At 41.1% G+C, this 25,284-nt stretch overlaps 1 protein-coding gene across 5 annotated transcripts in view; it reads left to right on the top strand.

The window, feature by feature from the left end:
- The window catches only part of DTD1 (D-aminoacyl-tRNA deacylase 1), a 252,963-nt gene that overhangs the window by 53,455 nt on the left and 174,224 nt on the right, over positions 1 to 25,284 (top strand). For all 5 annotated transcript variants that reach the window (XR_013157180.1, XR_013157179.1, XM_077114868.1 and 2 more), the window contains exon 4: positions 17,988 to 18,094. Coding sequence is in view for 3 of the 5 variants with exons in the window: in XM_077114868.1 (XP_076970983.1) it covers positions 17,988 to 18,094 (107 nt within the window). In the remaining 2 variants the exon portion in view is untranslated. The remainder of the gene's footprint in view (positions 1 to 17,987; positions 18,095 to 25,284) is intronic.

Below are 25,284 nucleotides of genomic sequence, written 5' to 3'. Positions count from 1 at the left end.
CTCTGTGATAGCTGCTATTTTTCTGTTTATTCTTTCACATTCTTCTTTATGCTCTTCTACCGTCTTCTTGACCTCCTTTATATCATTTGCCATCCCATTTATTTTATTAAGTAGAGTTGTATGGACGTTTTTGATTAGTTGTTCTAAGTCTGTGTCTCCTCTGGTGTTTTAATTTGTTCATTAGGCAGGGCTATTTATATCTGTCTGCATTGTGATATGCTTAGTGATCTTCTGTTGTTTTCATCGCATGTAAATATCTTGATTCATTTGCTTTTGGAGTTGATTTCTTTCAGTAGTCTAAGACCTTGTGTTGGTGAGTGGATGTACAGCAGGGAGCAGGGTATGGAGTGGGGCACTCAGTGAGGTGATTTGTTTCAGGGCAGGTATGGGCATAGGTTGGGGATATTACTCTGGTGCTTGTGAACGTGGGCACCCAGCAGCCAGGGAGGATGTAGCTGTTCAGGTGCACTGCTCTTGGGGGCATAACCCTGGTGTGTGCTGGTCTAGGTTGTGGGGTCCTTTATGCACATGCATAGAGCTGGGGCAGCAGGTTGTTGTTATGCCTTCATGGGTTGGGGGCACATGTGATCCAGCAGCACAGGTCAGCACTTTCTCAGAGCCAGGTGAGGGTGGTGCACATGTGCGATTCTAGGACTGCAGTAAACTGAAGTTCCCAGAGCTGAAGGATGTGATTGGCGGCCGTGCACATGCACAGGACTAGGAGTGCCGTAAATGATGCTCAGGGCCTGCAAGGTGAGGCTGTGCAACACTTTGGGCGGGGCAGAAGTAACCTGGGTATGGAGGTTAGTGCCTGCGTCCTTTATACACTGGCAACAGCCTTCAGGGAACAGGGAGGGCAAGGTAGTGCTCGGGAGGGTTGCTGCAGAGGTGGGTTGGGCTGCACTTTTGGTGGAGGTGTGGGGCAGGTATGCACACTGGGAACCGGTAGGGTGGGGGTGTCTGGAGCACGGGGAATGGGAGCAGGTGACAGGGTTCGGGTGTGTGAGGTAAGTCCCTGTTCGTGGGGCTGTGCTGGTGAGGTAGCATGCTTAAGGAATGTGGCCTGGCTTACTTCCTAGTCCCTAGCTTCCCTCCGTGCACTATCGCGTCTCCGTGCCTCTGCTCCAGGCTCCAGCCTTCTGCCTCTCAGTTCCTCGTCCTCTGCAACTAGAGCTTCCCCATGTGGTGCAGAAAGCTCTTCTAGGTCAGCTGCACTCCTGAATTGCTACCTCAGTTGCCCTCCTGTCCCTTCTGTAACTTTTCCGTGGAGCAGGGCTGATCTCGAGCTGCTCTATTCGGCCATCTTCCTGGAAGACCGCTAGTTATTATTTTTGTTTGATGTTTCATGGTCTTATTTTGATCTTTAATAATTCTTTTCATTCTACATCTTGCATGTGTGTGGGGGGTGGTTTTCCTTGTTCCTTATTTCATTTAGCTTTAGTCTTCCTTTTTCTCCAATAAAATGTACATAAGGTCCAAAACTGAGGAGTTTTGCTTGACTCTTCTTCCTCCCACATCTGGTCCATCTGCAAAGCCTCTTTGACATGGGGCATGGACTTTGACAATGACACACCACCTCTCTTACAGCTGCCCTGCCCAGGCCACCATCTTTACTCCCCTGAATTGTTGTGGCAGCCCCTCAGTGGGTCTCCTTCCTGCCTCTACCTGGTCCTCTCTGAGCGTGTCTGCTCAGAACACCCTGCATCAGCTCCCCACCACCTCAGCTTTGAGGCACTGGCCTTGCAGGGTCCCCGCAGACTCACATGCTCTTGTGCTCCCGCCCGTTCCCTCACACAGGTGTTCTTGTAATTATTATTGAGAAGGGAGACAGGAAAATCCTTACTACCTTTGGATAAAAAGAGTGGAAGGGAACTCTGATTCAAGGAGAAATTTGAACAATTCAATTCAAAATTAAATTCAGAGAGAACTCATTCATAGTGTGTTTGAAATGGACGATGATTGGTATAAAATCATTATAGCATTTAATACTATTGGGTGTATTTTCATAAATGATTGTATGGTTTTATTTAAAATGCCAGTTTTAAAAATATGAACATATCTCTTATTTTTTTTAACAGCTTTATTGAGGTATAAGTGACACCTAATAAATTGCGCAGATTTGCAGTGTATGATGTAAGTTTTGACATATGTATACGTCCATGAAACCATATGAACATCAAGATAATGACCGTGCCCGTCACCTCCCAGAATTTCCTTGTGCTCCTTTGTGATCTCCCTCCTATCCTTCCTCATTACCCCCCGCCACATACAACTTATTGACTTTCTGTCACTATAAATTGATTTGCATTTTATGGATTTTATATAAATGGAATCATATAGTATATATTCTTTTTTTTCCCCTCTCCACATAATTATTTTGAAATTCATCTTTCTTGTTGCATGTATCAACATTTCATGCCCTTTTATTGCTGTGTAGTATTCCATTGTATGAGTGTTTTATCACCTTATTAATTATGTTATTCTGATCTTTTTATCATAATTTTTTCTCTACTTGGTCTGTCAGGGACAATATTTTTTCCTCATTAAACTTGTTTTAATGGGTCTTAAAATTCTGTGTCAGATTTTTGGTTGTTTCCATTTAAAAAGTACTGACTTTAAAAACTAATAACTTAAAACTGCCACACTAAAACAAATGAAAACAAGTAAAATTAAATCCAGAGTCACACTGGAATATAGTTTAGATGATACTTATAAGCCACAAACTCGTAGGAAATTCTAGAAGTTAAGATAAATGGGCAAGTGTAGTAGAAAAGGCAGTCTCTACATACCATTGGTCTATAAGCAGAGCCTTTGTTACTGGAGTTCCCCTGGGGAAACTCCAAAGAACAAGTGATCCATTATGCTGACAGTGGGTAATGAGGTACTTTTTTTATACAGATAAACGTAGGTTACATTGTGTGTCACTGGTATCTTAGGGGATATTCAGACAACACACAATTTATGAAAATTTCAGCTAATAGCTTGTTTTTGCAGATGTTGGTGGTGGTAGTGGTGGGGTATGTACAGTATTTCATCAAGCCTAAGATGCTGTCCAAAGTGTGCAATCAGTGGCTTTTAGTATAATCATAGAGTTGCACATGCATCACCACAATCCTCCAAGTTCATTATTCTTTTTCAAAATATTTTTTGCTATTTGGGTCCCTTTACCCTTCCAAATAAATTTTGTAATTGGTTTTTCCAGTTCTACAAAGTAGGCTGTTGGAATTTTGATTGGGATTGCATTGAATCTAAATCACTTTGGTTAGAATTGACATCTTAACAATATTTAGTTTTCCAATCCATGAACCCAGAATGTCCTTCCATTTATTTAGGTCTTTAATTTCTTTTAACAATGCTTTGTGGTTTTTTATGTACAGGTGCTTTGCATCCTTGGTTAAATTTATTCCTAGACATTTGTTTCTTTTAGTTGCTATTGTAAGTGCAATTTTTTTTCTTGATTTCCTCCTCAAATTGCTCATTACAGGAGAAACACTACTGATTTTTGTGGGTGAATCTTGTATCTTGCCAATTTGCTGAATTTATTTATTAACTTTCGTAGCTTTTGCTGTAGATTTTTCAGGACTTTCTATATATAGGATCATATCATCTGCAAATAGGGAAAGTTTTACTTCTTCCTTTCCAATTTGGATGCCTTTTATTTATTTTTCTGGCCTAACTGCTCCAGCTGTAACTTCTAGCATAGTTTTGAATAACATTGGTTACAGTAGGCATTTTTGTCAAAGTTTTATTCTTTGACCATTGAGTATGATGTTAGCTGTGGGTTTTTTCATGTACGCCCTTTATTATGTTGAAGAAGTTTCCTTCTATTCCTATCTTTCAAAGTATTTTTATCAAGAAGGTATGCTGGATTTTAAGTGCCTTTGCTGTGCCAATTGAGATGATCATGTGTTTTTTGCCCTTCGATTTGTTGTTGTGGGTGTTTTACATTAATTTATTTCCTTGTGTTGAATCACCCTTTTACAGCTGGGATAAAACCCCCTTGATCGTAGTGTATAATTCTTTCACTATGCTGTTGGATTCATTTACAAGTTTTTTTGAGGATTTTTGTTTCTTATGTTCATTAGAGAGATTGTAATTTTCTTTTCTTGTACTATCTTTATCAGGCTTTGGTATTAAGGTAATATTTGCTTTGTAGAATGAGTTATTTAGTGTTCCCACCTCTTTAGTTTTTTGGGAGAGTTTGATCAGGATTGGTATTAATTCTTGAAATTGCTGATAGAATTCTCCTGTGAAGCCATCTGTCTGCCCTGGGTTTTTCTTTGTTGGGAGGTTTTTGATGACTGACTCAATCTCTTTGCATGTAATTGGTCTGTTGTGGTCTTCTATTGCTGATAGAGTCAGTCTAGATTGTAAATGTGTTTCTAGGAGTTTGTCCTTTTCACATAGATTGTCTAATTTATTGGCAAACAGTTGTTCATATTATCCTTTTTTTATTTTTATTTCTGTGGGGTCAGTAGTAATGTCCCCCCTCTCATTTCTGATTCTATTTGCATCTTCTCTCTTGTTTTCATTGTCAGCTTAGCTAAGGGTTTGTCAATTTTATTGATCCTCTCAAAGACCAGCTTTTGTTTTTTTTTACTTTTCTCTATTGTTCTTTATCCTCAGTTTCATTTATTTCTGCTCTAATATTTGTTCTTTCTTTCATTCTGCTTGCTTTGGGTTAAATTTGCTATTCTTTTTCTAATTCCTCCAGGTATGCAGTTAACTCTTTTTTTTTTTTTAACTCCTTTTTAATGTAAGCATTCAGAGCTATAATTTTAACTTTTTTTAAAATGTAAGCATTCAGGGGTATAAATTTCCCTCTCAGCACTGCCTTTGCTGCATCCCATGTGATTTGATATGTTCTCGTTTTCGTTCATCTTGAGGTATTTACTGATTTCTCTTGCAGTTTTTTCTTTGACCCACTGGTTGTTAAGAGTGTGTTGTATAACCTCCATATGTCTGTCTGTTTTCCAATTCTCCACCTGTTATGGATTCCCAGCTTTATTTCACTGTGGTCAGAGAAAGTACTTTGTATAATTTTAATCTTTTAAAATGTATTGAGACTTGTTTTGTGACCAAACATATGGTCTATCCTGGAGGATGATCGATGAGCACTCAAGAAGAATGTATATACTCCTATTTGGGAGTACAAAGTTCTGTGTATGTCTAATTCATTTATCATACATTTGTATAGGTCTAGTTCATTTATCATACCCAATACCCTGTTTTCCTTATTGATTCTCTCTCTAGACGTTCTAGCCATAATGAAAGTGATGTATCAAAACCTATTGTAGAGATGTTTATTTATGCCTTCGGTTTTGCCAGCATTTGCCTCGTGTATTTCGGGGTACCCTGGTTAGGTGCATAAACATTGATAGTTTTTTTCCTTCTTGGTGTATTGGCCCTTTTGTTAATACATAGTGTCCTTTGTCTATATTTATTTTTATTTTTTTGTCCTTTGTCTTTTTTTTTTATTAATTAACGAAAAAAAGAAATTAACCCAACATTTAGAAATCATTCCATTCTACATATGCAATCAGTAATTCTTAACATCATCACATAGATGCATGATCATCATTTCTTAGTACATTTGCATTGATTTAGAAGAACTAGCAACACAACAGAAAAAGATATAGAATGTTAATATAGAGAAAAAAAATAAAAGTAATAATAATAGTAAAAAAAAAAGACAAACAAACAACCAGACAGACAAAAAAAAAAAAAAAAAAAAAAGAAAACCTGTAGCTCAGATGCAGCTTCATTCAGTGTTTTAACATGATTACTTTACAATTAGGTATTATTGTGCTGTCCATTTTTGAGTTTTTGTATCTAGTCCTGTTGCACAGTCTGTATCCCTTCAGCTCCAATTACCCATTATCTTACCCTGTTTCTAACTCCTGCTGGACTCTGTTACCAATGACATATTCCAAGTTTATTCTCGAATGTCGGTTCACATCAGTGGGACCATACAGTATTTGTCCTTTAGTTTTTGGCTGGACTCACTCAGCATAATGTTCTCTAGGTCCATCCATGTTATTATATGCTTCATAAGTTTATCCTGTCTTAAAGCTGCATAATATTCCATCATATGTATATACCACAGTTTGTTTAGCCACTCTTCTGTTGATGGACATTTTGGCTGTTTCCATCTCTTTGCAATTGTAAATAACGCTGCTATAAACATTGGTGTGCAAATGTCCGTTTGTGTCTTTGCCCTTAAGTCCTTTGAGTAGATACCCAGCAATGGTATTGCTGGGTCGTGTGGCAATTCTATATTCAGCTTTTTGAGGAACCGCCAAACTGCCTTCCACAGTGGTTGCACCCTTTGACATTCCCACCAACAGTGGATAAGTGTGCCTCTTTCTCCGCATCCTCTCCAGCACTTGTCATTTTCTGTTTTGTTGATAATGGCCATTCTGGTGGGTGTGAGATGATATCTCATTGTGGTTTTGATTTGCATTTCTCTAATGGCCAGGGACATTGAGCATCTCTTCATGTGCCTTTTGGCCATTTGTATTTCCTCTTCTGAGAGGTGTCTGTTCAAGTCTTTTTCCCATTTTGTAATTGGGTTGGCTGTCTTTTTGTTGTTGAGTTGAACAATCTCTTTATAAATTCTGGATACTAGACCTTTATCTGATATGTCATTTCCAAATATTATCTCCCATTGTGTAGGCTGTCTTTCTACTTTCTTGATGAAGTTCTTTGATGCACAAAAGTGTTTAATTTTGAGGAGCTCCCATTTATTTATTTCTTTCTTCAGTGCTCTTGCTTTAGGTTTAAGGTCCATAAAACCGCCTCCAATTGTAAGTTTTATAAGATATCTCCCTACATTTTCCTCTAACTGTTTTATGGTCTTAGACCTAATGTTTAGATCTTTGATCCATTTTGAGTTCACTTTTGTATAGGGTGTGAGATATGGGTCCTCTTTCATTCTTTTGCATATGGATATCCAGTTCTCTAGGCACCATTTTTTGAAGAGACTGTTCTGTCCCAGGTGAGTTGGCTTGACTGCCTTATCAAAGATCAAATGTCCATAGATGAGAGAGTCTATATCTGAGCACTCTATTCGATTCCATTGGTCGATATATCTATCTTTATGCCAATACCATGCTGTTTTGACCACTGTGGCTTCATAATATGCCTAAAAGTCAGGCAGCGTGAGACCTCCAGTTTCGTTTTTTTTTCCTCAAGATGTTTTTAGCAATTCGGGGCACCCTGCCCTTCCAGATAAATTTGCTTATTGGTTTTTCTATTTCTGAAAAATAAGTTGTTGGAATTTTGATTGGTATTGCATTGAATCTGTAAATCAATTTAGGTAGGATTGACATCTTAACTATATTTAGTCTTCCAATCCATGAACACGGTATGCCCTTCCATCTATTTAGGTCTTCTGTGATTTCTTTTAACAGTTTTTTTGTAGTTTTCTTTATATAGGTTTTTTGTCTCTTTAGTTAAATTTATTCCTAGGTATTTTATTCTTTTAGTTGCAATTGTAAATGGGATTCGTTTCTTGATTTTCCCCCTCAGCTTGTTCATTACTAGTATATAGAAATGCTACAGATTTTTGAATGTTGATCTTGTAACCTGCTACTTTGCTGTACTCATTTATTAGCTCTAGTAGTTTTGTTGTGGATTTTTCCGGGTTTTCGACATATAGTATCATATCGTCTGCAAACAGTGATAGTTTTACTTCTTCCTTTCCAATTTTGATGCCTTGTATTTCTTTTTCTTGTCTAATTGCTCTGGCTAGACCCTCCAACACAATGTTGAATAATAGTGGTGATAGTGGACATCCTTGTCTTGTTCCTGATCTTTGGGGGAAAGTTTTCAATTTTTCCCCACTGAGGATGATATTAGCTGTGGGTTTTTCATATATTCCCTCTATCATTTTAAGGAAGTTCCCTTGTATTCCTATCTTTTGAAGTGTTTTCAACAGGAAAGGATGTTGAATCTTGTCAAATGCCTTCTCTGCATCAATTGAGATGATCATGTGATTTTTCTGCTTTGATTTGTTGATATGGTGTATTACATTAATTGATTTTCTTATGTTGAACCATCCTTGCATACCTGGGATGAATCCTACTTGGTCATGATGTATAATTCTTTTAATGTGTTGTTGGATACGATTTGCTAGAATTTTATTGAGGATTTTTGCATCTATATTCATTAGAGAGATTGGTCTGTAGTTTTCTTTTTTTGTAATATCTTTGCCTGGTTTTGGTATGAGGGTGATGTTGGCTTCATAGAATGAATTAGGTAGTTTTCCCTCCACTTCGATTTTTTTGAAGAGTTTGAGGAGAGTTGGTACTAATTCTTTCTGGAATGTTTGGTAGAATTCACATGTGAAGGCATCTGGTCCTGGACTTTTCTTTTTAGGAAGCTTTTGAATGACTAATTCAATTTCCTTACTTGTGATTGGTTTGTTGAGGTCATCTGTTTCTTCTTGAGTCAAAGTTGGTTGTTCATGTCTTTCCAGGAACCTGTCCATTTCATCTAAATTGTTGTATTTATTAGCGTAAAGTTGTTCATAGTATCCTGTTATTACCTCCTTTATTTCTGTGAGGTCAGTAGTTATGTCTCCTGTTCCATTTCTGATCTTATTTCTTTGCATCCTCTCTCTTCTTCTTTTTGTCAATCTTGATAAGGGCCCATCAATCTTATTGATTTTCTCATAGAACCAACTTCTGGTCTTATTGATTTTCTCTTTTGTTTTCATGTTTTCAATTTCATTTATTTCTGCTCAAATCTTTGTTATTTCTTTCCTTTTGCTTGCTTTGGGATTAGTTTGCTGTTTTCTCCAGTTCTTCCAAGTGGACAGTTAATTCCTGCATTTTTGCTTTCTCTTCTTTTCTGATATAGGCATTTAGGGCAATAAATTTCCCTCTTAGCACTGCCTTTGCTGCGTCCCATAAGTTTTGATATGTTATATTTTCGTTTTCATTCGCCTCGAGGTATTTACTAATTTCTCTTGCAATTTCTTCTTTGACCCACTCGTTGTTTAAGAGTGTGTTGTTGAGCCTCCACGTATTTGTGAATTATCTGGCACTCTGCCTATTATTGATTTCCAACTTCATTCTTTTATGATCCGAGAAAGTGTTGTGTATGATTGTCCTTTGTCTTTTATAACAGTTTTGTATTTAAAGTCTATTTTGCCCAATATTAGTACAGCTACCCCAGCTTTTTTTGTTGTTGTTGTTGCTGTTTGTGTGGAATATCTTTTTTCAACCTGTTTGTGTCCTTGAGTGTAAGGTGGGTCTCTTGTACACAGCATATAGCAGGATCATGCTTTTTTATCCATTCTGCCAATCTGCGTCTTTCAATGGGAGAGTTTAGTCCATTAACATTCAATATTATTACTGTAAAGACAATACTTTCTTCAACCATTTTCGCCTTTAGTTTTTATATTCTTATCTTATTTGTGGTACTCTTTTTACCCTTTTAGTTACCCTTACTGATAATCTTCATTTCTGCCCTTTCCTCCATGCCTTCTTCTCAAGGTCTTTTCCTTTCAGTCTGCAGAACTCCCTTTAGTATTTCTTGTGGGACAGGTCTGTTGTTGAGAAACTCTCTCAGTTTTTATCTGTGAATATTTTAAACTCCCTCTCATTTTTGAAGGACAGTTTTGCTGGGCAGAGAATTCTTGTCTGGCACCTTTTCTCTTATAGTTCCTTAAATATATCATACTGCTTTCTTGCTTCCATGGTTTCTGATGAGAAATCAGCACCTCATCTTATTGCAGTTCCCTTGTATGTGACGAATTGCTTTCCTCTCACTGTGTTCAGGATTCTCTCTTTGGCATTTAACATCGTAATTTTAGTATGTGTCTCAGAGTATGTCTATTAGAATTTATTCTGTTTGCAGTATATTATGCTTCTTGGACTTGCATATTTATGTCTTTCATAAGAGTTGGGAAATTTTTGTCCATTATTTCCTCAAATATTCTTTGTGCCCCTTTTCTCTTCTCTTCTTCTGGGACATACCATGACATATATGTTTGTGCACTTTGTGCTGTCATTCATTTTCCTGAGACCCTGCTCTATTTTTTCCCATTCTTTTCTCTCTCTGTTCCGTCTGTAAGATTTTGGTTGTCCTCTCTTCTAGTTTGCTAATTCTTTCTTCTGCCTGTTCATATCTGCTGTTGTATGCTCCATTGTATTTCTAATCTCTTCTATTGTACCTTCCATTCCCACAAGTTCTCTTATGTTTCTTTTTGTACTCTCATATTTTTCTTTATGCTCCCGCAGTGTTTTCTTAATATCCTTTACCTCTTTAGCCATATTTTTCTTCATCTCTTTGAATTAATTTAGGAGAGTTGTGTGAACATTTTTACTAGTAGCAAGTTGTGTGTCTCCCCTGAAGTTTTAATGTGTTCTTTTAACTGGACCCTAAGTTCCTATTTCTTCATACAGCTTGTAAGATTTTGATGATGACTGTGTATCTGTTATACTCTGAAGGTCAGTTTCTCTGTCTTGCCTTGGGTGTTAACGTTGGTTGGCTTTGTGTTAAGGTTCTTCTTTGACACTTGGTTTAACTTATTATAAATCTTTAGAATTGCCTGTGTTTAACTGATGAGAGTTTTTCAGCTCTTCTCCTTCTGATTCTTGTCCTGGTTATATGGTACAGTCTTTAAGATTGCACTATTTTTGCAGTTATTTCATCCCAAGGAGAAAGCTCCCTTTCCTCTGTTCCTTCTCTGGGAATCTTAATCTGTTCTGTTTCTTTTTGTTTTATCTCCATAGTTTATTTTTTATTTTTTTATTCTCCTTTTGTTGCTTCTGGCTGCTTTTTCCTGGAGAGGACTTTCCAAAGTCAGGGCCAGGGATCTACTAAGGGGGCATAGCCCAGTTTCAAGAGCCCTAGAAAGAGGGTCAGGAAAGACACCTGAAAGACTTTTTGGTGGCTCCCTCAAGCTGCATTTTCCTGGCTTGCTCCCGAGAAATAGGCGCTCTTCTGTAAACTGTTCCCTGTAGCCCTAATGGGGCCCTGTATATAAACCTCCAGGACTCCACCCATCTTGGGGGCAGGATTGAAGCAATGGCTGTGGTTGTCTCTGTCTGGGGCTGGCTAAAATAGCAGTTCAGAGCTGGGACTCAGTAATCTAAATACTCTAATCAAAAGCCATAATCAGTACTGATAATACTACCTCTCCCCTGTTCTTGGAGAAGACAACTTCTACATCACTCTCCGTCCGCAGCAGCCAACCAAGGACCAGATCCAAGGTGGCTCACCTTGAGAATCATGTATGGTTGCAGCAGCCGCCACAGAGCAAGGTACACCCCGTTTATTACTCTAGTTTCTCAGCCTCCTTTGTCCTGTTCGTCCCTGCATGCCATACAGTGCTCTTCTCTTCTCCGTAATCCCAGAGCAGTGTTTTAGACAGTTTCTGCCTGTGCACTATTTATTTTGTAGGAAGAGTGAGTCCTGTAGCTCCCTACATCTTCCGTAGAAGTCCTGTTCCGTAGTCTTTTAAACTGTGGGCTGGCTCACTCCAGCATGCTCAGTTATCTCCCCCACATTTAGCAGTTGGAGGAGTTAGGAAAGGGGCAGACAGAGGCCAAGAGTGTGATCAGGGAAATCCATCTTGGAGAGATCATCAGTGGAGAAACAAATAATTCCAAGTGTTTTGTTGTCTTAATCCATCAGCCAGGGATACGGGAGCTCCTCACTAAGGGGAGGATCAGAGTTGGTCAGATCAGCCCTTCAGGTCTATCTTTGAATCTCTCTGAAACTGCTCTTGCGGCAGCTTAGATTTTGTTCCTAGAAGTTCTGAAAAGCATCAGAACTCTTACCTTGTAAGGGCACTCTACTCCCTGAAGATTTATCCCTGTTTATCCCAAAGCATGTCCAGTCACATTGCTCAACGCAGCATGTCAGAGTTTCTGCAGTAAGATTAAATGACAGTATTAACATACTCCCCTACTAATATATGTAAGAAACTCATAATAAATGCTGGCAAAGAAATGCACTGAACTTGATTGTTGCCTTCTTCCATTATTACATTCTCAGGGAGAAATCACAGGTCAGGATTAAATTCTGTACCATATTTAAGTACAAAGGAATTAATATGAAATAAACTCTGAAATAAAATTCGTGTGTCCTAATGAGTTCAGGAACCATCCTCCTGGCTTCTTATCCTGGTTTCTGTGGAGGGGTGTCCAGTGCATGTGAGTGTCTGGGTATGTTCAGCAGCTGTATCTGACACAAGTGTCCGTGTATGTCTGTTGGAACCCAGAAGTTGCATTCTCACAGCATTGGCTTATGCGTGTCTCAGACCAGTCTTGGCCTCTCCCCAACACAGTTATCCCAGGCAGAATGACACTGGGGACCCCAGTGGAACTCAGAAGTGTCTGAGCAAAGCCTGATGGGCAGCGAAGCCTCCCTGTCATGCAAGAAAGTCTATATCAATTGCTTTGGAGTCCTGGGCCTCAGAATGTCAGCTCAATCAGGAATTTAACCTCCCAGCAAGAGGTTGTTTCTGTCCTGGGCACTTATCATCTTAATGTCCATTTACCCTCAGCACCTCATCTTTGTCGCTCCTTGGGTTGGAATTCAGAGTGGGCCTCTGTAGTGGCAGGTACCCTTGTTTTCCTGTGAATAGGCATCTCAGTTGGACCACAGGGCCTGGCCCCAGTGCCTGTTCCTTCCCAGAAGAGGTGACTCCCTCAAATACATTGAGCCACTGCAGAGCCAATTGGAGAACATACGGCAGGGAGGGTATGCTTGAGCCTGGGGAGAAACCGCAAGAATCCAGGGCTTGCAGTGCCACATTTTCCTCCTTGACCCTGAAAGTAGAATGGCGTAGAACAGTGGTTCACATGCTGCCGACCTAGCCTGGCCTTCTACTCAGGAGCCTCAGTTGCCAGGGCTATCTCCTTCAACTGCTTCTTTACCCCAGCCAAGCCACTTAGGAGACATCATTCCTGAGGCCACTGGCCCCTGCCAAGGGCTCCCAGGGCCTTTGCTTCTGCCCTCTAGGCTCTTTTGAGTCAGGTAGCTGCTGCAGTATTTGAATCCTTGTTTTAGCTAAGTCCTTTGGGGAGGTGGGGGGTCCCACAGTACCCTCTTGCTTCATAGAAAAAACTCTGCACTTGAGGACAGAGCTGCTATAGTGCCAGAGACTTGCACAATCACCCTCCCTTGGGTGCCAAGGCACAATGGCAGCCCATCAGATCATCAAGATCAGAACTCCTGATAAGCCATAGCCTGGCCTGGCCATATGCTTGTTTTAACCCCCTGTTCCATTCATTTGCTTGTTTCTAGCCTACACTGTGGGTTCTCCATGGGTGGCCCCCGTTTTCCTGCCTTGTTTCTGAATAGGTTGAAAAGTAAACAAAGAGGAAGACTGGGTGATGAGAGAATGCTGCCATGACAGCAGGCCAAGCCGCCTTTGGAGACAGTGCTTAAATGGGCCCAGATGGGCTTGGGAGAGTGGGGAATGTGTGCTCACTGCACCAGGCTTGCTCCACCTGACAAGGTGAAGAGACAACAGTTCCTGCCTTCCCCCTCCCGGTTTTCTTCAAAACCAGGCTTTTGGGCATATTTTTCTGGCTCCAACCCTTCCTCTCCAGTTTGCAGATATGCTGCCATGGACAGTGACAGTGGTGGTAGCAATGATGGTTACTCAGATTTCCTGAGCATTGGGCTCAGGCCCAAATGCTCTGCCTGCACCAACTGATGTACATCCTTGTCACTGTCCCAAGACGACTGTCCTGTCATCATACCATGAGAAACTGGGGCATGGAGAGACAGGGTGGATCATCTTGGCATGTTCTAGAAAGTCAGTCAGGCATTCTTCAGAGGGCCTCAGAATCACCCTTTGCAGTTAACTGGCAAATAATGAGGCAAGGCAGTTCTGGTTTGTGGTTGTGTTAGGGGCCTCAGTTAACTGCTGCTGGAGATTATTCATGTCCGGTTGGCTGCAGCTGGCGTTTTCCTGGCTGTAACATGTTGCATAACTGTGCCTAACATGTGCTTTCTTTCCTCCACCTCTGGATTGAATCTTGGGTCTTATATTTAAGAACAACTTGATAATATCACTGGAGGAGTCCAGATGTAGTTTTGAAAATAGATTTTGTCTTTTAAGATTATTTTTAAAAATGCTTTTCTTTTCCCTGGCCATTATAATTTTTCTGGGGGCTTCACTCTTTGATCTGGATTGAAGAAAGATATTTTCATTTGAAGGCCCCTTGAAACATTTCTTTGGATTTATTGTCTGTACAAATGGAAATTTAGATAATAGTTCTGTTCTTAACAGAAGACAAACAGGAAAAGCAAATATATTTCTTGCTACTTGGAATGATAAACAGTGACGCATATGCTGTATATCCTGGCAACGGAAATTCAAGGTCAGAAATAATTCCTTTCCTCCTGAGTCTGCCTTCAGCTTCCCTGAGGAGTGGAGGGACTGAAATTTGGTACTAATTGTAGCCATAATTTTAGCATGCAGTTAAACACATGGTTTCCTTCGTAGCTGATATCTTTTTGGCTAGTCTGACATGGATAAAACAGGGAGCTCTGTTTTCTTGAATGGCCACTTTACTCTGATAGGACGTCATAGAAAGTCACCATTATTCGAGTCCCTTTGGCTGCCCAGTGGGAATGAGATTAATCTGGCCTATAAAAATGGCTTGGGTACTTTACTACAATTTCCAGTTCAGCTGTCGTTGGGTTTAAGCAAACTGACAGTATGCCCACTTTGCTAGCCCTCCATGAGGTTAGGGGTCTTAGGGTCATTGGAGGTAAGGGATCAGTAGAGGTGAGGGATCCTTGGGGAAGAAGCAGAGGTAGAAATTGTGTGGTTGAGGTGGTGAGGAGCAAAGGCTCATGCAGGTAGTCTCAGATTGAAGAAGGTCTAATGTCCCAAAGCCCAGGTTGCAGGGCCAGCATGAGCTTGGCAGGCTGAGAACAGAGCTACTCTCCAAGGTGCCACTGGTACAGGGAGGGGTTTCCCTTTCTCACCCTCGCCCAGAGGGCTGTCAGGTCTGTGAGAGGATGTCCCATGTGAAATCAATTTGGGAAGTTTGGGGAACACCAGAGTAAAAGAAAATACAGGTTTCTGTACTCAAGGAGGTTATGAGAACCTTAAACATGCTGCTATACATCAGGACTCTCCAAGGGGGTGTTAAAATAAGCATGGTTTTCCAAAAGTATTTATCTATGGCCTTCACTCAAGGGATGCTTGGCAGGACCCAGTTTGGGCAGTGTTGCTCTGGTGTGTGGAAGCCCTTGAGCACACATGCCTCTTTACATCATTATAAGAGCCCACATTGGTTTTGTCCCATCATGTGCCTGGTTCCTGCCTAAGCACTCGATACACACTGTCTCAGTTAGTTTTCACCATGATTCAGGTGTTGTTAGTAGCCCTGGCTGAGCCATGGTGAGGTTAAAGGTCACTCCAGGTCACAAAGCTAGTTCATGGCTAGACATCTTTTCTCCCAGTCTGAGTCCTGGTTCCCTTCTGGACTTATATCTGATGTAGGCTCTTCCAAGAAGACTTTTCTGATTCCTTTCTCATACCCCAAACTGGGGACTCAGTCCGTCTTGTGGTCTCCAGGGCCAGAAACTGGCCTTTTCTTACCATGCTGCCTTGACATGCGTGCCCTCTGCGTCACCACCAGCCCCCCCCCCCCCCCCCAGACTGTGGGATTTCTGAGTGCCAGTGCTGTCCAAGCCTTTGAACTGGGTCTTTGGTACTCAGCATCATGCCTGGCACTCACCTGCCAACTATGAGTGGAAGATGATGTGCTGGTTTGAAATGATGTATGTACCCTAGAAAAACCATGTTTTAACCCTAATCCCATTTTGTAAAGGCAGCCATTTCTTCTAATCCCTATTCAGTATTGTATGTTTGAAAACGTAATTAGCGCATCTCCCTGGAGATGTAATTTAATCAAGCTGGATTAGGTGGAGGTGTGTCTGCACCCATTTGGGTGGGTCTTGATTAGTTTACTGGAATTCTATAAAAGAGGAAACATTTTGGAGAAAGTGAGAGATTGAGAAAGAGCAGAGAAAAGCAACATAGCCATGAGAAACAGAGAGAGCCAGCCAGCGACCTTTGGAGATGAAGAAGGAAAATGCCTCCCAGGGAGCTTCATGAAACAGGGAGCCAGGAAAGAAAGCTAGCAGATGATGCTGTGTTCGCCATGTGCCCTTTCAGATGAGAGAGAAACCCTGAACTTCGTCAGCCTTCTTGAACCAAGGTATCTCTCCCTCGATGCCTTAGATTGGACATTTGTATACACTTGCTTTAATTGGGACATTTTCTTGGCTTTAATACTGTAAACTAGCAACTTATTAAATTCCCCTTTTTAAAAACCATTCTGTTTCTGGTATGTTGCATTCTGGCAGCTAGCAAACTAGGACAATGATGAGGGGCTTTCAAGTAGACTGAATTTCATATGCTGTATCCACTCTCTAGTCAGGAGTAGGAACAGAAGAGGACAAGCTAGTTCCTAGTTTCTGAAGATTCAGTACTGTTTTACTTCTTTTCTTAGTTGTGGTTTAGACAAGTTTTATTAGAAATGGTCTACAAGTAACCCTCCCAAATTGCGGAGGACAGTGTGTTTCTTTGAGTATGTGTCAGTGTATGTCACTGGCGGCCTTTACACCCAGCATTAAACGTGGTGTTTGGATGGATGGAACAGGCATTCTGATTATTCCCCAGCATCATCTCTCAAATCGTATTTTTGGCTTTCTTTGTAAATGTAATTCAGTGTCTGTGAATTGATCAGAAACAAATGGGTGGGTTTGGGTATCAAACAGAAGCTCGGAGCCCTTTCTTTCAGGACTGAGGGAGGCTCTCTGCCTGGGCAGCACAGTGGTGAGCTTGCAGTGCCCTCCTGGGGCGAGGAGCTGTGGGGTAGAGGTGATGAATGTCCCCCAAACCTGTGCCCCGGCTCTGGGCAGTCCTGTCCTGTGAGGAACGAGTGTCTCTTCCATTCTGTGGTCTGCAGTGGCTTCTGTAACTTGACCTGCCTTTTGGTTCCCCACCCTACTTTACACCCATGGACACATACAGACCATTTAGAGGCCAACTTATGAGATTGTTTTGGGAAGCCTCCTGTGCTTCCTCTTCCTTTAGATTTGATTTAAGTTTTTAAATATGAAACATATAAAAAATAGATCAGTGTATTCAGTACCCAGTTTGTCACAATCCGTTCATATCTGTCTCTCTCTAAACAGGATGACCAAGTCCTCCTCCCCTAACCTCCCCTCTTCCCACAACCAGTCTTCTCGCCAGCATTTGTCATTCATCTTTCCTGCCCATGCTTTTAGATTTTTTTTGACATCGATCCACACACACCTTCACACACATTTATATCCATAAATAATATACAACTGTAACTTGTTATGGGTGTTGAAAAATTCGTAAATGGTAGTATACTGGAGGTGTCCTTGTGGCAGCTGACTTTATAAAGGCCATGTTCTGTTTTAGAGCTGTGGCCATGTTGATGGAGGTAGCTCCAGCTCAGCGGCTGTTGGATAGTTTTCCATTGAATAACAAAGGCAATATTAATGCACTCATTCCGTACTAAGGCACTGTTAGATTGTTTCCACTTTCTCTTTTCTAAACACTGCTGGAGTGAACATCCTTGAACATTTCCTCTTGTTTCTATGTACAAGTTTCTAGGCTAGACTTCCCAAAGTGGAGTTCGAGGACTGTAAGGTTTTGTTCAAATTTATCTTGACTGAATCTGTCACCAAAATGCCCTCCAAAGTGGTTTTACCCATCTACTCTCCCACCAGTTGACACTCATGGTGATCCCATTCTGTCCAGCACTTGGTGTCACCAGACCTTCCATCCATGCCCCATCTGTTGGTCTGTGGTGGCACCTGCTGTTTGATTCATACATTTCCCTCATTATCCTTTGTTGTGTTGACTGGCTGTCCTACCCCCCCAGGTTTCCGATTGCTATTATCTAAGTGTACTTTTTAGGGTAATCTGGTGCTTCCATCTCTTGTGACTGTTTGAATTGTTCTTTCAGATGGCAAGTTTGGCGCCTACATGCAAGTCCACATTCAGAACGATGGGCCTGTGACCATAGAGCTTGAGTCACCAGCCACTGGCACTGCCACCTCTGATCCGAAGCAGGTGAGCCTGGAGTCAGGTACAGGGACCATATCCTGGGTCCCTGGATCATTTCATGACTTTGATTTTAGTGTCTGGAGAAGTCCTCAGTCTGAAGTGGAGAAGACAAATCACCATGCCCTAGTATTCATTTTATTACACCCTTTCCCAAGAATGCTCCTATGTGACCTATATTTCCTTAGTGCGCTTGCGGCCTGAGAGTGCTCTTCCCCTTTGCCTCCTCCTGCACAGAAGGGAAAACTTCCTTTGTAGAGCCCCTTGGTCTCCTGTTCTGCAGGTGAGGTGCCATGGCGCCCATGCACCACTGGATGGCAGTAGCGTAGTGGCACAACCCGACTGCCCTGTGCTAGCCAGTCCACCCATCAGGAATAATGGGTTACCTGGAGCGGCTTTTGTCTCAGGGATGGGGGGAAGGTGCCACCCAAGGTCCCTTGTAACTCCTCATTTTTCTAAAGTAATGTCTGACCTGGATTTGCTGCCAATTCTATAAGCTTTCAGGAAAGATTTTAATTAAAACAGAGAAAGGAAATCTGTAACAGGCCTTGCCAACTTGCTCAGTTCTTTTGCTTAACACACTTTTGGAGGCTTTAATTAATGCACTCACTTAACAGTGGACATGAGAGGCAGGCAGCAGTGTCAGGGCTGAAGAGCCTTTCCCCTCTGCCTCTCTCGGATGCTGTGGGGGAAGCATTTTATAAACTTAAAGGGGCGTGACCTGTTCACAGCCAGAATTTTTAAGAGGAACACAACCTTTCTTTCTTTGTTCTGACTCTTTGGATTGGTAGAAAGTGGGAATATGTCTGGTTCAGGTGCAAATTGTCTCTCAAAGGTGGTCCCGGAGTTAGTGATAATGTTTAAATGTTAAAAAAAGGTCTAAATAAAAAAATCTACATGAAATTTTTAAAATTATTTTGAAATAATTTGAGACTTAGAGAAAAGTTGAAAATATAGTCCGAGTTTTCCTATACTCTACTCAGCTTCTCCTAGTTGTAATGTTTTATGTAAGCTTAGTAAAATAATCCAAACGTTGAAATTAATTCATTACTATTCATTAAACTACAGCCTTATTTGAATTTCATTAGTTTTTTCTCTATTGCTCTTTTTCTGTTCCAGGATCCAACCCAGGAACTCACATTGCATTTAGTTTTCATTTCTCCTTGTTCTTCAGATTGTGACTGTCCCTCAGTCTGTCCTTGTCTTTCATGACCAGTACTCTTTTGAGAGTTGCTTCCAGAATGCTGCTTGTTTTGGGTTTTCTGTGATCACATTGAGGATATGCATTTTGGTAGAGACAGCACAGAAGTGGTGATGTGCCCTTCTCAGTGCATCATGTCCTCCTTCTGAGGTGCTTGGTATCAGTTTGCCTTCTTACAGGTGTTGTTAACCTTGATCACCTGGGGAAGGTGGTATCTATCAGGGTTTTCCACCCCGTGTGAAGTTTTAACCTATGTCCCCTTCTGCATCCTCCTGGTTACTCACAGAAGCTGAGTTCTCTTTCTTCTCCTCAGAGAAGAGACCATTGGATGGCATTGACCTTACTTCCCACCATCAGAGAGGCACGGGCCACCACTCATCCCTGCCTCCTGCTCTGTAGCAGAGCTGCACCTCATGCTCAGTAGCAGAGCTGCCCTTCCTGGAGATGAGGCCCAGTTTAGAATGAAAACAAGGGGCCCTTGTTCCAGAGTCATTAGGAGTTTCACGATGGCAATAGCAGAGATCACACCAAGCATGGTGCCTACTTAGTGGGGTGCCCAGTATAGCTGCCTAGGTCACCTGACCATGAAACCAGACTGACTGGGCTTTGGAGGCCTCCCTTTCCACATTCTCAGCCTCTCATGCTAAGCCTGTTGTGCTCTTGTCAAAGCAGTGTGTCTCTCTCATTTATCTTATTCCCATTCGCTTTTTTTTTCCTTAAACTTTTTATTTTGGGATCCTTTCAAACTTACAGGACAGTTGCAAAAATAATTCAAAACTTATGCAGAGAATTCCAACATACCCACCCCCATGAATACCCCATTCCACCTATTTATTTTTTATTGTGAAATATATATATATACAAAACAGTAAATATCAAAGTAATTTTAACAAGTGGTTATAGAACAGATTTCAAAGTTTGCTATGGGTTATAGTTCTACTATTTCAGGACTGTAAGGATGTACTTAATGAGGATATATTTATCCTCAAGAACAGCCCAGTCAGGAGCAGCCTCCAGAACAAAATCAATGAACTCCCAAGTATGTTCTTCCAGTAGGCAGCCAATCCCCTGCCTGACTGCCCTAGCAAGTCGGGTGTCTCCCATCTGCTGACTTAATAGGTTTTGCTCACCCCTGGCCAGTGTTGGCTCCCCTCCCCACAGTACTGAATGGCCAGCAGTGCCCGCAGGCCTCACAGCCAAGCCCACTGGTTATAACAACAGTCTTAATTCTTGACAGATAAAGCCAGCTGCTTTAAAGCATAAATATACTTTCTGAGTGCATGAAAACGTCTTAATTTGTACAAACCTTTTAGAAGACCAATCTATAACATGTTTCGAGAGCCTTACCTGTCTCTGCCCTTTGATGCAGTAATTCCACTTAAGAAAATAATCCTTAATTTCAGCATGGCTCATTAAAGGAGTCTACTGTTCAGCAGATATTATACTGTGCTGAGAACTACACATGATGAACTGTGTGAGGCATGGGAAATAATAACTCCTCTTCCACCAGTGTTTACATTTGCTGCATTTTCTGTATCACTCCATCCATCCATCCATCCATCCATTCATCTATCTGTTTTCTAAATGTTTTAGAGTAGGTTTCATATATCATGTTCCTTGACCATACAAATGTCTGTGTGCCTTTCCTAAGAACAAAGATATTCACCTTAAGTACAGTTAATCAAGTTCAAGAACTTTATCATTGATATAAAGCTGATAGTCTATTTTCTACTTTTTCCCTATATCCCAATAATGTTGTTTTGGGTTTTTCTCCTCCATTATTTGATCCAGTCCAGAGTCTTGTATTGCATTTAATTTTCATTGTCTCTTTAGTTGCTCTTTCTTTCCTTTTTTGAAATTGTGGAAACATAGCATACAATATTAATTCTGCTGGCTTTTAAATATGCCCACATATCTCCATTTAAAAAGTGTCTCTGTTTCCTCCCTTCTAGTTCCCTCCTCAGGGTCCTCTAATCTGCAGATGTTCTTATTGAGATTCCCAGTCATCTCCATGTTGCTTAATTTCCTAGCCACTTTCCATGCCCTCCTTGTCTACTCAGTAGCCCTTGCTGGTCCCCTCTCTCCTGAACGCTGCCTGGGACCTGCTTTTCCATGGTACCCTTCTCTCTCCTGTTTTCCTCTTGCCTCTGGCTACTCCCTCTGGATTTATTTGATAATTTTTCTCTAGTCTTGATTTATTATTCTGCTTTAACTCTATTTGAGGAAAAATTTTGGTTGAGTTTTTTTCCTCCCCTTCTAATATTTTTTCCTTCTAAATATTTTCTCGAAGAAGTATATAAAGGTATATATTATACCTTTAAGAATTCAGCTCTCTTGTTTAAAAACAAGACAGGCATTTTTATTTGTTTTTTTAACCTTTGAAGAGCCATGTTAACTTATTAGAATTTTAAAAAGTTCTTTATTTTAATGGCTAATGAATCTTTTAGTAGCTTTTCTTTTAAATGCATAAATTGCCCTGGGTTAATTTGAGTTGTTCATTCCAAATAACTCACACTCAGAGGTTTTAGAATTTAGAAGATTGTCCACATCTCTTTTGTTCCCCCAGCTCTCCAGTAGGTGGCGACAAGTGGGCACAACGTGGTGCCAGCACTTGCCCCTGGGCTTGTGTGATAGGCCCGGCTCTGCCTTCCTGTTCTCACTAAGAAGGGGATTGACTCTTCCACACATGGTCACCTGTTTGCTTTTTGTGTTGGTAGGAAGTCCAGAGGCAGATTCTTTTTACTGATAAATAAACATGTATTTCTGTCACTGGGCTTTTAATTCTTGAGTATTTATTTTCCCATTATAGTCTAATTAATGGCGAAAACTTCTTACTTAACAGAACAATTGGTCTTTTGGCAAATTGCTTTGAAATGTAGGTTTTTTAAAACCATTCGAACAAATGAACAATGTGTATGTGTGTGTGTATTTATATATGTGTGTCCGTGGGTACGTATGTGCATGTGTGTATGTCGCTTTTAGTCCACCACAGTGTCTGGGGAGAAAAATAACTGCTGTATGTGACCAGCCCCCACCTCGGGGGCATCCTACACTGAGAAGGCTAATGACAGTGTAAGAGGTAAATAGCAGTATAGGACAATTTAGGAACCCTCACAAGGTCCCAAGGCCAGCCCATCTCACTCCTCCTTCAGACCCTTCCATGCCTCCCAAGTGCATTTAGATTAAAATCTCAGTTTCTTCTCTTCACATCCCGAGGCCTGGATGACCAGGCCCCGGTGGCTCTGCCTGCCCTTCGCAGTCTTTCTCTGGGTCCCCTCCTTTACCTACTCTTGCCTCCTCTCTGTTCTAAGAATAGACTGAGCTCTTTCCTACCTCTGGGCTCTTGTTTTGGTTGCAGTATCTCCTCAGAGGAGGAGATTCTCTGATCCCCTCAAGCCCACATAAACTCCCTGGCTGCTCTGTCACATTGCTCTGATGATTTCTTTCATAGCACTTGCAACCTCTGTTGTTACTTACTTGTTTCCTTGCTCCTTGTCTGTGTACCCTATTCCTAAACCTGAAGGGCTGTGCATCTTTTTTTTTTAATATTTTTATTGACAAATCTTCCCACACGTATGGTCCACATGTGGTGTACAATCAATGACTCACAATATCATCACATAGTTGTGTGTATTCATTACCATGATCATTTTTTAGAACACTTACATCACTCCAGAAGAAGAAATAAAAAGAAAAAAGGGGAACGTATATGTCCCATACCCCTTAGCCCTCCCTCTCATTGACCACTAGTATTTCCGTCTGCCCAATTTATTTTACTCCTTATCGCCTATTATTTATTTATTTTTTAATCCGTATTTTTTTACTCATCTGCCTATACCCTGGGTAAAAGGAGCATCAGACTCAAGGTTTTCATGATCACACAGTCACATTGTAAAAGCTGTATTGTTATACATTCATCTTTAGGCTACTGGAACACAGCGCAACAGTTTCAGGTACTTCCTTCCAGCCACTCCAATACACCATAAACTAAAATGGGATCTCTATATAATGCGTAAGAATAACCTCCAGGATAACCTCTTAACTCTATTTGAAATTTCTCAGCCACTGAAACTTAATTATCTCATTTGTCTCTTCCACCTTTTGGTCAAAAAGATTTTCTCAATCCTTTGATGCTGGATCCTGGCTCTTTCTCTGAGTTCTGTCCCATGTTGCCAGGGAGATTTACACCCCTGGGAATCATGTCACATGTGGAGGGGAGGGCAGTGAGTTCACTGCTAAGTTGGCTTAGAGAGAGAGAGGGCTATGCATCTTGCTTGCTGCCATGCCCTGGAAGGTTGCCAGGGGTATGCAGCCCTTTGGAACAGGGAGCTGATGTCTCTGCTGGTGCTGAGCAGGGTAGGCCTTGCCAGGGCCCAGATGGTTTAGTTAATCTTTTAAGGACATGGAGAGCAGAAGACATTCTCAATTGTTGTTTTTCTAACTTATACTTCAAATAGGGGTAGATTCTCATTTTTAAGAGTCCCAAAGTTCTTTTCATGGGTAATGCTGCTATGGCTGGTGTAGACCCACTGGTGAAGGTGGTTAGTGGTTTGCCTGCCTCAATCCTTGCTTTCTGAACTGGTTACGGCAGCCTCTGCTTGTTTTCTTGTGGCCACATCAGCAGCCCACCCAGTATATTTATAGGCTCCTACGTATGTGTCCTATGATATAGTCTGACAGTAAGAAGATGTTGAACAAGAGTTTTAAGTTCTTGCTCTGAAGGATGTATCTCTGAAGTCAACAGATCACAGAAGCAAAGCAATAGCAGAACCACTAAACAGAAGCTATTTTCCCTGTTGCCATTTTTATGGAAGAACATGATTCTGGCAAGAACATCCTAATTATTATCTAGAAAAGATTGCTAGAACATTAATTCTTCCCCGGGAAACCTAGCTATTAGAAAGGTTTACCATCCCAGTCAGCCATTCCTAACTGTAGAAACTTATTCTTGCTGTTTTCATTTCCCTTAGGAAAATTTGTTCTCCTAGGTCTCATGTGTATTGGGGTTGTATGTGTATGGGAGCACTTGGTGGTTTTCCTGGTGAGGGGTCATTTTGTAATTGAGGGTGTCTTTTCTGAGGCCCAGGGCCCCTAGTTCATAATGTTGCCATCAGTGATTTGTATTTACATTTATTTAGTATGATTGAAAACCATGCTAAATTAAAATGTGAGAAGGAGTTGAAAAAATGATCAAATACACATCTTTGAATTAACTTGTGGATTTATTGGCAAATCCCTGGAATGAGTTGACCCTTAAAAAATGGTATCAGAGTTTTGGATTTATCCTTCTCTGAATGTCACTATTGCTTTACCTATAATTTTCTCTGCACACTTGTCAGATCAGCAAGTGTCCTTCCTGTGCCTGGAAACCTTGGACTGTCTAGATTACAACATTGTAGCTTCTGTAGGAAGAAGTATGTGGGCTAGAGAGGGGGATGGGGAGAAATAGCTCCCCATTCAGTTTCATTCATTTGCACTTCCTGTGGCAGGGGGCGCTTTCCAGTAATAGATGCTGTGAAATCCAGCAGGTGGAATGGAGGCCAGGCTAGGTCCAGGGTGTCTCGTTCCTACCAGGCAGCCCCTCTGTAGCTACATAACGATGGTATTGCAGTGGCTGCACATTATGTTTAAGGGACAGATCTTCTGAGGAGTATTTTGGCTATAAGGAGGAATTATGTTGATGCCAGTGTGTTTGTGTTTTTTCATAAAAGAGCAATTATTCAAATGTATGCATTCCCTTTTTAGTTCTTTTCTAGGTTCCAGTGTCACCATTTTGGTTGGCTTAAGCTTCAGATTTTACATGGCCTATAACCAGGTTGAAATTGTTGACTTGTCACAAAGGTGTGTTTCCAAACCTGGTTGCCAAAGTGATTCCCAGATCATATCATTTATTCCAGTCCATTTTGTCATGTTATTTACTGAACAGACATTGTTTGAGAGTCCTGCTTTGTTTATATTGAAGCGTTTCTACAACAAAAGTGGAAATCAAGATACAGCT

The sequence above is a fragment of the Tamandua tetradactyla genome, chromosome 1 (genome assembly GCF_023851605.1).
Source record: "Tamandua tetradactyla isolate mTamTet1 chromosome 1, mTamTet1.pri, whole genome shotgun sequence".
NCBI classification, from domain to species: domain Eukaryota; kingdom Metazoa; phylum Chordata; class Mammalia; order Pilosa; family Myrmecophagidae; genus Tamandua; species Tamandua tetradactyla.
This window is presented reverse-complemented; position numbering and strand designations above follow the sequence as displayed.